This window comes from Oncorhynchus keta, chromosome 6 (assembly GCF_023373465.1).
Source record: "Oncorhynchus keta strain PuntledgeMale-10-30-2019 chromosome 6, Oket_V2, whole genome shotgun sequence".
Taxonomy (NCBI): Eukaryota; Metazoa; Chordata; class Actinopteri; order Salmoniformes; family Salmonidae; genus Oncorhynchus; species Oncorhynchus keta.
In genome coordinates this window covers 19091982-19108714 of record NC_068426.1, presented here as the reverse complement: position 1 = coordinate 19108714, position 16733 = coordinate 19091982, and the positions used below count along the sequence as shown (strand labels likewise).

At 43.1% G+C, this 16733-nt stretch overlaps 1 protein-coding gene across 2 annotated transcripts in view; it reads left to right on the top strand.

Moving 5' to 3' along the window:
- Positions 1 to 12841, top strand: part of LOC118385167 (GRB10-interacting GYF protein 1-like) — a 32121-nt gene extending 19280 nt beyond the window's left edge. For both annotated transcript variants that reach the window (XM_035772067.2, XM_035772066.2), the window contains exons 22-25: positions 5665 to 5828; positions 9246 to 9293; positions 9443 to 9551; positions 10333 to 12841. In XM_035772067.2, coding sequence (XP_035627960.1) covers positions 5665 to 5828; positions 9246 to 9293; positions 9443 to 9551; positions 10333 to 10400 — 389 coding nt within the window. In that variant the 3' untranslated portion in view covers positions 10401 to 12841. The remainder of the gene's footprint in view (positions 1 to 5664; positions 5829 to 9245; positions 9294 to 9442; positions 9552 to 10332) is intronic.
- Positions 12842 to 16733: the final 3892 nt, after the last annotated feature.

Here is a 16733-nt window from a genome sequence, read left to right as displayed (position 1 = left end):
ACTTTGCAATGAGCTGGAGGCAGTAGCCTATGCATATTATGAGGCATGTCTTGCCTTGCTTCAAAAGCTAAAAATCAGACCATATCGTCGAAGCAATTATTTTATAAAGACTTCCATATGCCATTGCAACCTGATGCCTATTTCTCTCATGTTCTATTTGTTTTCAAATCAACTTTCAATGTCCAGCAGCCAAAGGCACAGTTCTAGTCATATTAGCAACCCATGCTAGTTGTTGCATCTTTAGATCTCCCCTCTTTCAAAATTTTGAATGGATATTGTCATCTGTCAAATGAAACCGGTTGCGTGTGCGATGCGCTTTTGACAACGTTGTGGAATGAACATTCTCGTGTAACCTACTGTCTTGTGCACGTTGCTGCGCTTATGATGTGAAGAAACATTTTGCATCAGCCTTAGGGCTGTATTACCGCCACACTGCCGGTCACGAGTCATGAAGTCAGTCAAATTCCACATGACCGCTTAGTCACGGTAATTAGGCTTCTCCAACCTCTGATGCTGCTGCTGGTCATTTGTAGCCTACCAAACTTGTAGCCTACCAAACTTGTAGCCTACCAAAATTGCCTGCTACTCAGCACTATTGTCCCTCTAATCACTCTATGCTATAAAAAGAAGGCACTTTGATGCCAAAAAGTTGGTTGTTTTTTACCCAATGAATTACTGGGAGGTTATACATGTAGAGTGTGCGACTCTTTTGTTTTTATAGCTTACAGTTTATTCACTGTTATTCAGCATCTCTACACTGAATTATTTTCTTGGGTGTGCGCAAGCTCATGCTTTTTATCACTCTGACATCAATGTAGATTTTTAGATTTTCTAATACATTTAACACTTCATGAGAGCCTATGAGCTCATGTTGTGCAACATTTCTGAAGGCTATGCAATTGTAGGAGAACACTTTCCTAATACACTGTGTGTGTATATATATTTGCGGCAATCTCAGAACTATTCCATTGCGGAGCCTCCAGTGGCATACAGAGGCCAAATTCAGGTCCAATGTAACAATGCAGTGGGCTCTGTATAACTCCGCATTGACATGATTGGTTGAAGGCGGTATATCCTGTAGAAAGAGAACAAACTCACTTCCTTGACAACAGCTCTACACTGCTCCACAAAGCGCAAGTAAACTCAGCAAGAAAAGAAATGTCCCATTTTCAGGACCCTGTCTTTCAAAGATAATTTGTAAAAATCCAAATAACTTCACAGATCTTCATTGTAAAGGGTTTAAACACTGTTTCCCATGCTTGTTCAATGAACCATAAACAATAATTAATGAACATGCACCTGTGGAACAGTCGTTAACCTCTCTAGGGTATGTGGGACGCTAGCGTCCCACCTGGCCATCATCCAGTGAGATTGCAGAGCGCCAAATTCAAATACAGAAATACTCATAATAATTCAGAAAAGATTAACTGAATCCAACCATGGTGTCAGATTTAAAAAAATGCTTTATGGTGAAAGCATACCATACAATTATTTGAGAATATAGCCCAGCAGACAAATCATTACAAACAGTAACCAGCCAAGTAGAAGAGTTACACAAGTCAGAAATAGAGAGAAAATGATTCCCTTACCTTTGATCTTCATATGGTTGCACTCAGAAGACATTAATTTATTCAATAAATGTTCCTTTTGTTCGATAGTCTCTTTATATCCAAAAACCTCAGTTTTGTTCGCTCGTTTTCTTCAGTAATCTACAGGCTCAAACGCAGTCACCACAGACAGACAGAAAATCCTAATTGTATCCGTAAAGTTCGTAGAAACATTTCAAACGATGTTCATAATCAATCTTCAGGTTGTTTTTAGCCTAAATAATCAATTATATTTCAACCGGACAATAACATCGTCAATATAAAAGGTAAACAAGAAAGGCACTCTCTCGGTCTCGCGCATGAAAAAGCCCTGTGACACGGCAGGGTCCACTCATTCAGACTCCTCTTACTCCCTCATTTTTCAGAATACAAGCCTGAAACAATTTCTAAAGACTGTTGGCATCTAGTGGAAGGCATAGGAACTGCAATTTGAGTCCTAAGTCAAAGGATACTGTAATGGCATTGAATAGAAAAATCCTACTTCCTGAATGGATTTTTCTCAGGTTTTTGCCTGCCAAATCAGTTCTGTTATACTCACACTATTTTAACAGTTTTGAAAACTTTAGTGTTTTATATCCACATCTACCAATTATATGCATATCCTATCTTCTGGGCCTGAGTAGAAGGCTGTTTAATTTGGGCACGCTTTTCATCCAAATTTCCAAATGCTGTCCCCTACCCTAGAGAAGTTAAGACACTAACTGCTTACAAACGGTAGGCAATTAAGGTCACAGTTATGCAAACTTAGGACACTAAAGAAGACTTTCTACTGACTCTGAAAAACACCAAAAGAAAGATGGCCAGTATCCCTGCTCATCTGTGTGAACATGCCTTAGGCATGCTACAAGGAGGCATGAGGACTGCAGATATGGCCAGGGCAATAAATTGCAATGTCCGTACTGTGAGACGCCTAAGAGAGCTACAAAGGGACAGGACGGAAAGCTGATAGTCCTCACAGTGGCAGACCACGTGTAACAACACCTGCCCAGGAGCGGTACATCCGAACATCACACCTGTGGGACAGGTACAGGGTGGCAACAACTGCCCGAGTTACACCAGGAACGCACAATCCCTCCATCAGTGCTCAGACTGTCTGCAATAGGCCTAGAGAGGCTGGACTGAGGGCTTGTACGTCTGTTGTATGGCAGGTCCTCACCAGACATCACCGGCAACAACGTCGCCTATGGGCACAAATCCCACCGTCGCTGGACCAGACAGGACTGGCAAAAAGTGACGAGTTGCGGGTTTGTTTCACCAGGGGGATGGTCGGATTCACATTTATCGACGATGGAACGCTCAACGCTGTGCGTTACAAGGAAGACATCCTCCTCCCTCATGTAGTATGCTTCCTGCAGGCTCATCCTGACATGACCCTCCAGCATGGCAATGCCACCAGCCATACTGCTTGTTCTGTGTGTGATTTCCTGCAAGACAGGAATGTCAATGTTCTGCCATGGCCAGCGAAGAGCCCGGCTCTCAATCCCATTGAGCACGTCTGGGACCTGCTGGATCGGAGGGTGAGCCCCCCCCCCCCCAGAAATGTCCGGGAACTTGCAGGTGTCTTGGTGGAAGAGTGGGGTAACATCTCACAGCCAGAACTGGCAAGTCTGGTGCAGTCCATGAGGAGGAGATGCACTGCATTACTTAATGAAGCTGGTGGCCACACCAGATACTGACTGTTACTTTTTGATTTTGACCCGCAGTTTGTTCAGGGACACATTCCATTTCTGTTAGTCACATGTCTGTGGAACTTGTTCAGTTTATGTCTCAGTTGTTGAATCTTATGCTCATACAATTATTTACACATGTTAAGTTTGCTGAAAAGAAATGCAGTTGACAGTGAGAGGACTTTCTTTTTTTGCTGAGTTTAGTATGAATTCCCTGACTGCTGCTGAGGCCGTATCACCGTAAATGCTGCATGGCCTATGCAGACATTGGATTGATCATGCTCCCAGATGCACAATGCACTTGTCTCTCCAGAATGCGCGTTCTCTCGCCAATTTGTGCACATTCATTGTTTCATAATTGAATTGTGTGAATTGCTTGACTGTTAGTGTATATTAATTCCCAATTACATAAATCACCAGTACAGTACATTTACCCTTCATTCCTATAATTTCTAAACTATTTACCCTTCATTCCTATCATATTTAAACTACGATGTTTGTTACTTTGGTGACTGTAATTTCTGTCAATGCATTCAATATTATTATTTCAGCCTTCCCATTCTCATTGTCGGAGTGCACAACCTATGCTAAATTTGTGAGAAACGAGTTTTGGTTTATTTCATTCCATTTACAAGTTTTGTAAATTTAGTCAGCGTCTTATGTCTGGAGCGCTCCTGTCAATGTTAGGATGCGCACACATAGAAGTAGACCTATAGGCTACCTGGCCTGCATATAAATGTGCCCATTTGGGGATCTGAGAGTTTCTGATTGGCTTAACGCACCACCGCTAATGTCCTGTGGAGCTTCTCAAAATAAGGTTTTCTTCACCTCAAACAGCAAGCAAACAGTCTGTTTTTACATCCATTAAGAATTACAGTGGTTCCTCGATCAAAAAATCTTTCCACCTCTCTTTCGATAACCACTCGGACTGAAAGGGAAAAATGTCATGCTCTGATCAAGTAGGAACGTCATAAAATAGGTCTTCCTGATTACTTCAGTGCTTGACTTGGACTGAAATAGTTTCCGGTTTCATTTTGGGTGCTGTTTATTGTTTATATACTGTTTATATCCAGGATGTATAACATCCTGCCCTGTTTCGGAGTCCCATAGGGCAGCGCACAATTGGCTCAGCATCGTTCAGATTTGGCCGGAGTAGGCCGTCATTTTAAACAAGAATTTGCTCTTAACTGACTTGCCTAGTTAAATTAAAGAAAAAATATTTAGGTGCAAGAGCTCCACAATACCTTTGAGCTAATATTCTATAAGAGGAACAGGAGCTCAAGCAGTTGAACATTTGAGGTGCCTGTACTCAGCTCCGGTGAGCTCCTATCCAAGTCAAGAACTGCTTCTTATCCCATGCACAAATAGCCTACAGCTGTGTCTGTCCTGAGCTCACTGGCACGTTGTAACTCTGAGCGCCCAGAATATTTTATATAATGTTGCAAGTTCGCTAGCACATTCGGGCTGGACCCAAGTTACTAGTTGAGCCAATGTTTAAAGTTTGTTGCAGACAGGCCGTGTGTAGCCGTTGTGATTTATAGGATATTTATTTTCATCAACAGATTTTCTACCTGCAGGAAGCAATGTTTTTATTTGTTGGCTTTGTCGGCTATTTTTTACGTAGTTGGCAATGACAATAGCAGTTACTTTTTAGGTTTGTATAATTTTCATTTAGATAGAATTTTGATTAACCACATGACAATGATTTTTATTTATTTTTTACCTTTATTTAACTAGGCAAGACAGTGCAGAACAAATTCTTATTTTCAATGGTGGCCTAGGAACAGTGGGTTAACTGCCTGTTCAGGGGCAGAACGACAGATTTGTATATTGTCAGCTCAGGGGTTTGAACTTGAAACCTTCCGGTTACTAGTCCAACACTCTAACCACTAGGCTACGTTATAAAATGGTTTAATGAAAATGTGCATATGAAAACCATAACTGGCACACAGATCGGTAGAAATGGTAAGATAAATTGGCATTCCACATGAGAAAGGTTGTAGACTTTTTTCCTCATGGTTATCTAGCTCTCCTGTGCCCTCTTGAGGCATTTGTCTTATTTCATCAAACCGTAAGCTAAATGCATAGTTGATTTTATTAAAACGCATAAGGTATGTCTATCTATGGAAATATGCACATTTGAAATTTTAGACCAATGAATTGGTCGAAAGAACAGACTGCTTTCGGTCGACCAAGATCCATTTTAGTCGGGGGCATCCCTAATTTAAAATTTTGCTGCCCGGCACCCCATTTTTCTAAAAGAAACTTGGCTTCACACCTACACAAACATCTCCTCCGTTGCCAGACTCCCTGGCTCCAGAATTTCCTCTCTTGCTCAACCTTTTCCCCTGGTTTTAAGTGTAAATGTCTGTGTGTCTTCCTGTGAGCAGTAGCCACCATCGTGGCCTATCTGAAGGAGGTGGAGTCTCCCTACGAAGTCCTTGACTTTATCCGCTCCTACCTGGGCGACACTGTGGAAGCCAAAGAGTTTGCCAAGCAGTTCCTGGAGCGGCGTGCCAAACAGAAAGCCAACCACCAGAGGCAGCAACAGCAGGTGTGTGTTATATGTATATAAACGCAACATGCAACAATTTCAAATATTTTAGCGTTACAGTTCATGTAAGGAAATTAGTCAGTTGAAATGAATTCTTTAGGTCCTAATCTATGGATTTCAAGATGGGAATACATATATGCATCTATTAATCACATGTACCTTAAAAAAAAGAAGTAGGGGCATGGATCAGAAAACCAGTCCAGTATCTGGTGTGACCACCATTTGCCTCATGCAGCGTGACACATAATATAATAATAATATATGCCATTTAGCAGACGCTTTTATCCAAAGCGACTTACAGTCATGTGTGCATACATTCTACGTATGGGTGGTCCTTCACATTGAGTTGATCAGGCTGTTGATTGTGGGCTGTGGAATGTTGTCACACCCATTCCACTTCAATGGCTGTGCGAAGTTGCTGGATATTGGCGGGAAGTGGAACATTGTCGTACAAGTCGATCCAGAGCATCCCAAACATGCTCAATGGGTGACATGTCTGAGTATGCAGGCCATTAAGGAACTGAGATTTTCAGCTTCCAGGAATTGTGTACAGATCCTTGCGACATGGGGCCGTGCATTATCATTCTGAAACATGAGGTAATGACGGCGGATGAATGGCATGACAATGAGCCTCAGGATGACGTCACGGTATCTCTGTGCATTCAAATTGCCATAGATAAAATGCAATTGTGTTCGTTGTCTGACGCTTATGCCCGTCCATACCATAACCCCACCACCACCATGGGGCACTCTGTTCACAACGTTGACATAAGCATACGACGCCATACATGTCTGGCATCGGCCCGGTACAGTTGAAACCCGGGACTCATCTGTGAAGAGCACTCTTCACCAGTGGTCATTGAAGGTGAGAATTTGCCCACTGAAGTTGGTTACAACGCCAAACTGCAGTCAGGTCAAGACCCTGGTGAGGATGACGAGCACGTAGATGAGCATCCCTGAGACAGTTTCTGACAGTTTATGTAGAAATTCTAGAGTTGTACGAACCCACAGTTTCATCAGCTGTCTGGTCTCAAACGATCCTGCAGGTGAAGAAGCCGGATGTGGAGGTCCTGGGCTGGCTTGGTTACATGTGGTCTGGGGTTGCGAGGACGGTTGGACGTACTGCCAACTTCAAGTTATGGTATCGAAATTAACATTAAATTCTCTGGCAACAGCTCTGGTGAAGATTCCTGCGGTCAGTTGCACGCTCCCTCAAAACGTGAGACATCTGTGGCTTTGTGTTGTGACAAAACTACACTTTTAAGAGTAACCTTTTGTCCCCAGCACAAGGTTCACATGTGTAATGATCATGCTGTTAAATCAGCTTCTTGATATACCATAAATGGCAGGTGCATGGATTATCTTGGGAAAGGAGAAATGCTCACTAACAGTGATGTAAACACATTTTTGCACAAAATCTGAGAAATAGGCCTTTTGTATATGGAATATTTCTGGTATCTTTTGTTTCACCTCACGAAACACAGGACCAACACTTTACATGTTGTGTTTATATTTTTGTCCAGTATAATAATAAATATACACTGCTCAAAAAAATAAAGGCAACACTAAAATAACACATCCTAGATATGAATGAAATATTCTTATTAAATACTTTAACTTTACATAGTTGAATGTGCTGACGACAAAATCACACACAATTCATCAACCCATGGAGGTCTGGATTTGCAGTCACACTCAAAATTAAAGTGGAAAACCACACTACAGGCTGATCTAACTTTGATGTAATGTCCTTCAAACAAGTCAAAATGAGCCTGAGTAGTGTGTGTGGCCTCCACGTGCCTGTATGATCTCCCTACAACGCCTGGGCATGCTCCTGATGAGGTGGCGGATGGTCTTCTGAGGGATCTCCTCCCAGACCTGGACTAAAGCATCCGCCAACTCCTGGACAGTCTGTGGTTGGTGGATGGAGCGAGACATGATGTCCTAGATGTGCTCAATTGGATTCAGGTCTGGGGAACGGGCGGTCCATAGCATCAATGCCTTCCTCTTGCAGGAACTGCTGACACTCCAGCCACATGAGGTCAAGCATTGTCTTATAATAATAATAATAATATATGCCTTTTAGCCAAAGCGAATTGCATTAGGAGGAACCCAGGGCCAACCGCACCAGCATATGGTCTCACAAGGGGTCTGAGGATCTCATCTCGGTACCTAATGGCAGTCAGGCTAACTCTGGCGAGCACATGGACGGCTGTGCGGCCCCCCCAAAGAAATGCCACCCCACACCATGACTGACCCACTGCCAAACCAGTCATGCTGGAGGATGTTGCAGGCAGCAGAACGTTCTCCACGGCGTCTCCAGACTGTCACGTGCTCAGTGTGAACCTGCTTTTATCTGTGAAGAGCACAGGGCGCCATTGGCGAATTTGCCAATCTTGGTGTTCTCTGGCAAATGCCAAACGTCCTGCACGGTGTTGGGCTGTAAGCACAACCCCCACCTGTGGACGTCGGGCCCTCTACCACCCTCATGGAGTCTGTTTCTGACCTTTTGAGCAGACACGTGCACATTTGTGGCCTGCTGGAGGTCATTTTGCAGGGCTCTGGCAGAGCTCCTCCTGCTCCTCCTTGCAAAAAGGCAGCGGTCCTGCTGCTGGGTTGTTGCCCTCCTACGGCCTCCTCCACGTCTCCTGATGACTGGCCTGTCTCCTGGTAGCGCCTCCATGCTCTGGACACTACGCTGACAGACACAGCAAACCTTCTTGCCACAGCTTGCATTGATGTGCCATCCTGGATGAGCTGCACTACTTGAGCCACTTGTGTGGGTTGTAGACTCCGTCTCACGCTACCACTAGAGTGAAAGCACCACCAGCATTCAAAAGTGACCAAAACATCAGCCAGGAAGCATAGGAACTGAGAAGTGGTCTGTGGTTATCACCTGCAGAACCACTCCTTTATTGGGGGTGTCTTGCTAATTGCCTATAATTTCCACCTGTTGTCTATTCCATTTGCACAACAGCATGTGAAATTAATTGTCAATCAGTGTTGCTTCCTAAGTGGACAATTTGATTTCACAGAAGTGTGATTGACTTGGAGTTACATTGTGTTTAAGTGTTCCCTTTTATTTTTTGGAGCAGTGTATATTCTGTTTAGCAGACTCTTTTATTCAAAGCAGTTTAGTCGTGTGTGCATTCATTTATATGTGTAGGTGGTACCTGGAATCAAACTACCCTCACCACTACCCACTACCCTGGCATTACAAGCGCCATGCTCCACCAACAGAGCTACAAAGGACATTAGCGTATTTTGTGTATTTCGTTGACCAAAAAATTACAATTAAATCATTTTCAATCCCATTTTGTAACACAATAAAATGTGAATTAGTCCAACGGGGATGTTTGTGGTGTGGATGTGTGGATGTGTAAGAGATAAGTAACCAACATCCCTCTCCCCCACCAGTTATCAAAAGAAGTTCCAGGACTGTCTGTGAACAACTTTCCTCTACAGGTAGGCTCCACCTCAAGTCATGACCAACACTCTTTTTATAATATCAATCTATACTTTTCTAATGTTTGAGCACCTATTGGAATTTGCAAATACCCAATACATTGTCGGTAACCACATTTTTCTCTCTCCCCCCTCTCTCATCTGTGTAGTCCATGTTCCAGGCAGCCCAGATGGGGAAGGGAGGAATGTATGACAGCCAAGCTGCAAAGATGAAGAAGAAACAGACCATGATGCTTCACTCTGATCCCAGCATCTTAGGTATGCGGACACTCAGTCAATAATACATACAGTATATTTATTAAATGTCTCGCAGCACAGTGAAAATTAAACTAAATGGAGTGAAGTATTGAGTAGTGGATGTTTTTATATGCAGGTGTTAGTCTTATCAAAGAGTAATAACTGGAAGAAGGACAGTTTATTCATCCCATTGGGTCGTATAGCTGCAAAGACAAGATATGACGATACATATCTTGTATCGTTATATCTACACATCTAGACAGCCTATACATGTCTGTTGCTAGGCAGGAACTTAATTGGTTCCTCTCACTGGTGTAGTCATGGTCCTGCCTGAAGCTAGAACCTTCATGTATACGTGTAAAATAGGACTGTAGTAGCAGGGTCGCTAGGGTGTGCCCCTCTGGCCCGCCTCGAAGGTTTCTTCTCACTTCTGTTGACTTGACCTCGAGCCGAATTCCTTGCTCCTCCGTAGTTCTGCAGTTGGCCTGCCTTATCAAAAACTGTTGCCCTTCGCCTCCCTCAGTAGCTTTCCATACTCATTCCATATTCACCCTTCATTGACACAGAACATAAATAGTTATCATACATGTAATCAGTAAGTTCATCCTCAACTAGCCTACATGGTTAAATAAAGGTTAAATAAATGTTAAAATATATAGTGATATTTATGTATTAAGTTACTCCCATTTTGGGTTCTATCTACAGAATACTGTAAACTTCTGAAATGTACTTTCCAGATGTGAAAAGTAGTGGAATCCATGCTGGATGTGAATAGAAGTGAACCATGGTGTTTCTCCTGCAGGATATTCATTCCTGGGCGCAGGGGACAGGATGAGCCTGGGCGAGATGGAAACAGTGGAAGATTATTGATCCACAGCATCTACCTGAATCCACCTGAGGCCTTATACCTGGCATACGAGACACACACACACACACATTCACAGACCGACACACACACACACACATTCACAGACCGACATACGCACACACACTGACGAATGTGCACTGCTGAGCTACTTTGCCCCCTCTTGGATGAGGACCTTGTAAAGTACTGTTTTCTCCCTCGTCTCAGTGAGAGGGGCCGGAAGGGGTGTGCAGAGAGGAGTACCCTTCCGCACTTCTTACAGTTAAGCACCTTAAACTAAACTAATGCACTTTATTACATGGGGTTTCAATATTTGAAATGAAGTTTTGCCTGTTTTTTGTTTTTGTTGGTTTTAGGATGCAACATTTGCATATATTATGTCTATGATATGAATATACACAAGTGGATGTGTGTGTGCAAACATACCCAAGTAAGGAACTGGAGGTTACATCTCTGATAATAATGGTGAGGGGTTGGGGGAGTGATGAGCATTTGGTTTAGAAAGTATATTCTTTTTTGAAAAGAGACACTGTTGTTTTTTAAACATTTTATATAAAATGTAAAGCTATAGCAAATTTGCATTTTAAGAAAAACTTGAATGTTTGCACTTACAAAAACAAACAAAAGTTGTTATGGATAAGTAGTGGAAGAAAAATATGTTTCTGAATGCTGGTGTCTTTGTGGTAGACTCAAAGCCTGCACACTTTTTATTGCTTACAGAGATGCATAAAAAGGCCATGTTTTTACTTTGTGAAGGATGTATGCAATTTGTGCCCATGTTAGATGTATGAGTGATGAGTAGCCAATGAATGTGTGCATGTTATTTTTGTACATGGGTTCTTTAAGCGAGAGTGGGAGTGAATAAGGCTCTTTTCATCCAATCTTTCACCAGCTCCTCATCCCCTAAATGACTTCATGATGGTCTGCGTTTCTGTCCAGTTACCTGAATGGCCGCTCGTGTTCTGGCATTGGTGCTTCGCTGCCCTCATGCTCTTCTCTCGCGACGAGTCACGGGTATACAGGCTCTGATTCGCTGATTGAACTGTGAAAGCAAATGTCTTGTTTCAAGGCAGATTTCCGAGGTATAATTTACTGCAGTACAGGCCCTGTCTCTCAATCTCACTCTTGTTAAGAGAACCATAAATAGTTATGTTTAATAATTATCTTCCTTGTGGTTATGAAAGTTGGTAAGACCAGAGAAGTTCCTTGCATTTTTCAAGGGGATCTATTGCCTTTAACGACATGCCAGTGTTGAGGTCTTGCTTTCCTGTTTCCAGGTTGTTTTGCAAGCTATTGCCACTGCTTGTGTGAACCCTGGTTTTTATAGCTAGAGTCCTCTTTTTTTGTTGCTTTTTGAATATGTTTGTCTGTTTTAAAACAGTGGAAAAGTATTTGGACTTGATGATATGGAGCACTTTTGAGGCTGCTAAGCTTTTGTATTTTTATATTGTTTTTTTTTGCTTCTTGTAATTTCTTATATATCAAAAAAAAAAAAATATGTAAATGAATGTATTCCAAAAACAACAGTGCAGTGAGATGAAGCCAGACTTTAAACAAATGGTAATGCGGAGAGTTGTGGGGATAAAGTATTAGTCCCTGAAGATGAGATACTGTAAATTAAACTGAGGTGGACACCGCTGAACACACTGCCTACTGCTCTCTGAAGAACTTCTCGTAATAAGATGAAGACATCTGTCCATCACCAAGCAATGTTGTCGTCCTCGATAGTCTCTGGATACAGCGGCAAATCCTTTCAAACATGATGGACTCATTACAAACCTAGATACCGAGGAAATGGCATGGAAAATGTAGCAGTAGTTTTTCAAAAGATGAATCTGTCTCCTTTTGATCTTTGAATGTCTGGGTCGCAACTTTATTAATTGTCTTCTTTCTCTAATTGCCTACAACTTGTGAAAATGGAGAGTTTGAAGATGTGGCCGGAGGAATGATCGGTACTTCATCTGCAAACTGAAACGGTCTTCGCTTTAACCATTTTCTTTTTATTCATACAAGTCTGGATTATATTTTTTATTTAAAAAAAAAAAATCAAGAGAAAAAGGAGAATGGACAATTTGTTTTAGACTGGTGACAACTAATATGTGGTTATCATTTCAATCCATGTGTTTCTCAAGAAGAGATCCGGAGATTACGTGAGGAGATGGATAAAAAAAATCTATTATGACTCCTTTCACGCTTGTTCCTCAGGCCAGCCTCCTTGCCATAGCTGATCCCCCTCTGTACAACATACTGTGTAACATGTCTCATGGGGTTTGGTGGGCTGGGACCATGTGACTATAGGTTGCCAGTTTTAAATTATGGACATTTTAGAGATTAAACAAATGTTCAAAGAAATTAAAATATACTGGAGAGAACATATTTTTATAACACAGGCCTCCAATTGGAACCTTTTGAAACCCAAAACTACTGGACAATGGACTGACGGGAGGGGGGTTAAAATTTGTTCATCTTGTGCTTTTGTTGGTTTTAGTCACAGAACAGAGTGTAGGGAGATGCCCCTGTCTCCTTGTATTTACTCTTCTACTGGACACGGATTGCCTTTCCCTGGACATTCTCCACAAGAAAGGACAGCAGGATGAGGATGACCTTGACACAGATTCTTCGGTGTATCAGAACAATACTGCACTGACCTTCAGAGAGCCACAGAAGGCAAGTTGATGTGACCATCTGCTTTTAGGAAGGGGCTCACTGGGGGAAATGTATATTCTTTGTTAGATGTACTTTTGCTGAATTTCTAGGTTACTGGCTACCTGAAGTTGCATGTAGGACAGGTAGAGGCACAGGGGAACGAGAAATGATTTGACTAAAGATTCTATTTAATAGCTTGCTGTACCAACAATGATAGTTATTCAGAGGAGAGTTGGGTAATTAATAGGTTCTTCAAGATGTGTCCGTTTAATGAGATTGGACATCTAGATATATCCTGGTGTCTGGACAAGCCGCTCTGTTCCTCATGCTATACCCAGGGGGGTCTGGGATTTAATATTAGTCTGATATTAATCTATTATGATCCCGGTTATAGCGTTTAATCATCCTTGTCTTAATAGTGCTGTCTTGTTTCTGCAGGCCAGGAGGATACCTCATGGACACTTGCCACCATCTCCTTGCTTGGTCCATGTAGTGGCCCTTCTGCTGGATGACCAGCTGCAAATAGAGGTGTATCGTGGGCTAAGATGCGTGGGCTCTCATACCCTGAATGACTGGGCAGTTCTGGACCACAGCTGGACATGGGATTGTCTCTGAGAGGAGCAGACCGTAAAGGAGAGAGACTCCCAGACACAAGCTTTGTCCTGGACTAGACAGAGGAAGACTGAACCCAGCTGATCGAGGTCTCAACCAGGAGTTAAGACTCATGCACACATGCACCCACACACACACATCTGGTTGGCAAGTTTCAACTCCTGGATGTAAATAGTGAATGTTTCACTTGACTTTACTGGTTGTTGTGTAAGATGTTTTGATTCATTTGGTTTTACTTGCCTTAACTGGACAGAATAAAATTGCCCATGAGTGATATCCCCTCCCCACCACCCCTACGTAGTAATAGGTTTGACCTGGTGGAGTGTATGGAATGATGACTGGGTTGGTTTGGGACATCCAAAATGAGTGAAGTAATGGATATTTGTGAGAATGCTGTAAAAAGAGAATGCTAAAACTATTAGAGTAATGTTTGTAAAATTGGTTTAAAGAGGTTTTGGGGAAATGTTATGGTTATTGCCTTTTCTTGCTACTCAAACACAGCACAGCAGAATTTTAGATGGGGCTGGGCATTGTAAATAGTTTTTACTTTGAAGAGAAGTGTAACAGAATAAATAAACTAATGTGTGAAATGCAATATTAATGTGTCACATTCTCTACATATTGTTTTAAAGGGAAGACCGATCAACACATGTTGACCTTGCGCAGCGAGTTGCCGTCATATTGCATCTGACCACAGAAAATGTTCTGTTCCTTTCCGGATGATTCCACATGTTGAATTGCCACCTTTTGTCAACACCCAGCAGGAGATCTACTGTGCAAGACGGATGTTCTTTGTTGGTCTGTCTTTCCTTTTTAACACTAAATCATGTATATCTGCCTGCAGTGTTACATGTTGCCCACATGGGGGCATGGTATGTTCAGCTTTATTGTCCTGTACTCCACACTCCTTTCTGCTTTCCCAATCATCAAACCACTGGAAATGAGCTGCTGAATTGTTACATTGTAAAGGAAAAGCATCTGATACAGCAGTGGTCACCAAACTGTGGGGCGCTACCTTTTTGTGTGTGTGTGTGTTTCATCAGTTCCTCTTGGCATGCCAGTCATTGCATACCATAGAGCTATAACTTGTCAGAAATGTCCAGATCAACTAGCCCATGCCAGCAGGCAAGTTTGAAAAAATTGCCCATAGATATTGCTGTAATTTTTTAGTCACTCGTATCACATGAATACATGTTAGACATGGTAAAATGTCCAAGACAATGTGCTTTAAAACTGCAGTTTTCTTTGCACCCCATTACAAAATGTGTAGAATTGCAGGAAATAAGCTTTAAACCTGTAAAATTCTCTCCACCAAGAGGGGTGTGAACAGTGCTTGTGCTCTTAGAAATAGATGTAGCTCGTGTATGCAAATGGGGGTGGCTGGATGTTTGCCAATACTTGAAGGGTGGCGCCAAGTGAAAAAGTTTGGGAACCCCTTGTCGTGATGTGTGTTTTTGTCCTATATTTGTAATCCCAGCCCCCATCCCCGCAGGGGGTCTTTTGCCTTTTGGTAGGCCGTCATTGTAAATAAAAAATTGTTCTTAACTGACTTGCCTCGTGAAAATAAGACCGAATAACTGGTGGGGGAACTAAAAGCTTGTTACTGCACATTGGTAATTTCATATGTAATCTCTTTTAGATCTACGTAAACATAACTAGTACTGTGGAACCTGTTGCAGGAATTTGATGTGGGGGATAACTAGCAGTAGTTCTGTTTTTTTTGTCATTGGTTATTTGGACAAATCACATTTTCTTAGGTGTTAGCATCTTTTGGAAGGGAAGGGACATTCGGCCCGGCCCGTAACTTGCAAAGAAAGATGGAGCTCCTTGTGCCAATCTTTGTTCTAGAATTTCGTAATCGGTTCTCTTAACACATATGTTCCCAGAACTTAATCATTTTACATTTAAGTCATTTAGCAGACGCTCTTATCCAGAGCGACTTACAAATTGGTGCATTCACCTTATGACATCCAGTGGAACAGCCACTTTACAATAGTGCATCTAAATCTTTTAGGGGGGGGTGAGAAGGATTACTTATCCTATCCTAGGTATTCCTTAAAGAGGTGGGGTTTCAGGTGTCTCCGGAAGGTGGTGATTGACTCCGCTGTCCTGGCGTCGTGAGGGAGTTTGTTCCACCATTGGGGGGCCAGAGCAGCGAACAGTTTTGACTGGGCTGAGCGGGAACTGTACTTCCTCAGTGGTAGGGAGGCGAGCAGGCCAGAGGTGGATGAACGCAGTGCCCTTGTTTGGGTGTCGGGCCTGATCAGAGCCTGGAGGTACTGAGGTGCCGTTCCCCTCACAGCTCCGTAGGCAAGCACCATGGTCTTGTAGCGGATGCGAGCTTCAACTGGAAGCCAGTGGAGAGAGCGGAGGAGCGGGGTGACGTGAGAGAACTTGGGAAGGTTGAACACCAGACGGGCTGCGGCGTTCTGGATGAGTTGTAGGGGTTTAATGGCACAGGCAGGGAGCCCAGCCAACAGCGAGTTGCAGTAATCCAGACGGGAGATGACAAGTGCCTGGATTAGGACCTGCGCCGCTTCCTGTGTGAGGCAGGGTCGTACTCTGTGGATGTTGTAGAGCATGAACCTACAGGAACGGGCCACCGCCTTGATGTTAGTTGAGAACGACAAGGTGTTGTCCAGGATCACGCCAAGGTTCTTAGCGCTCTGGGAGGAGGACGCAATGGAGTTGTCAACCGTGATGGCGAGATCATGGAACGGGCAGTCCTTCCCCGGGAGGAAGAGGAGCTCCGTCTTGCCGAGGTTCAGCTTGAGGTGGTGATCCGTCATCCACACTGATATGTCTGCCAGACATGCAGAGATGCGATTCGCCACCTGGTCATCAGAAGGGGGAAAGGACAAGATTAATTGTGTGTCGTCTGCATAGCAATGATAGGAGAGACCATGTGAGGTTATGACAGAGCCAAGTGACTTGGTGTATAGCGAGAATAGGAGAGGGCCTAGAACAGAGCCCTGGGGGACACCAGTGGTGAGAGCGCGTGGTGAGGAGACAGATTCTCGCCACGCCACCTGGTAGGAGCGACCTGTCAGGTAGGACGCAATCCAAGCGTGGGCCGCGCC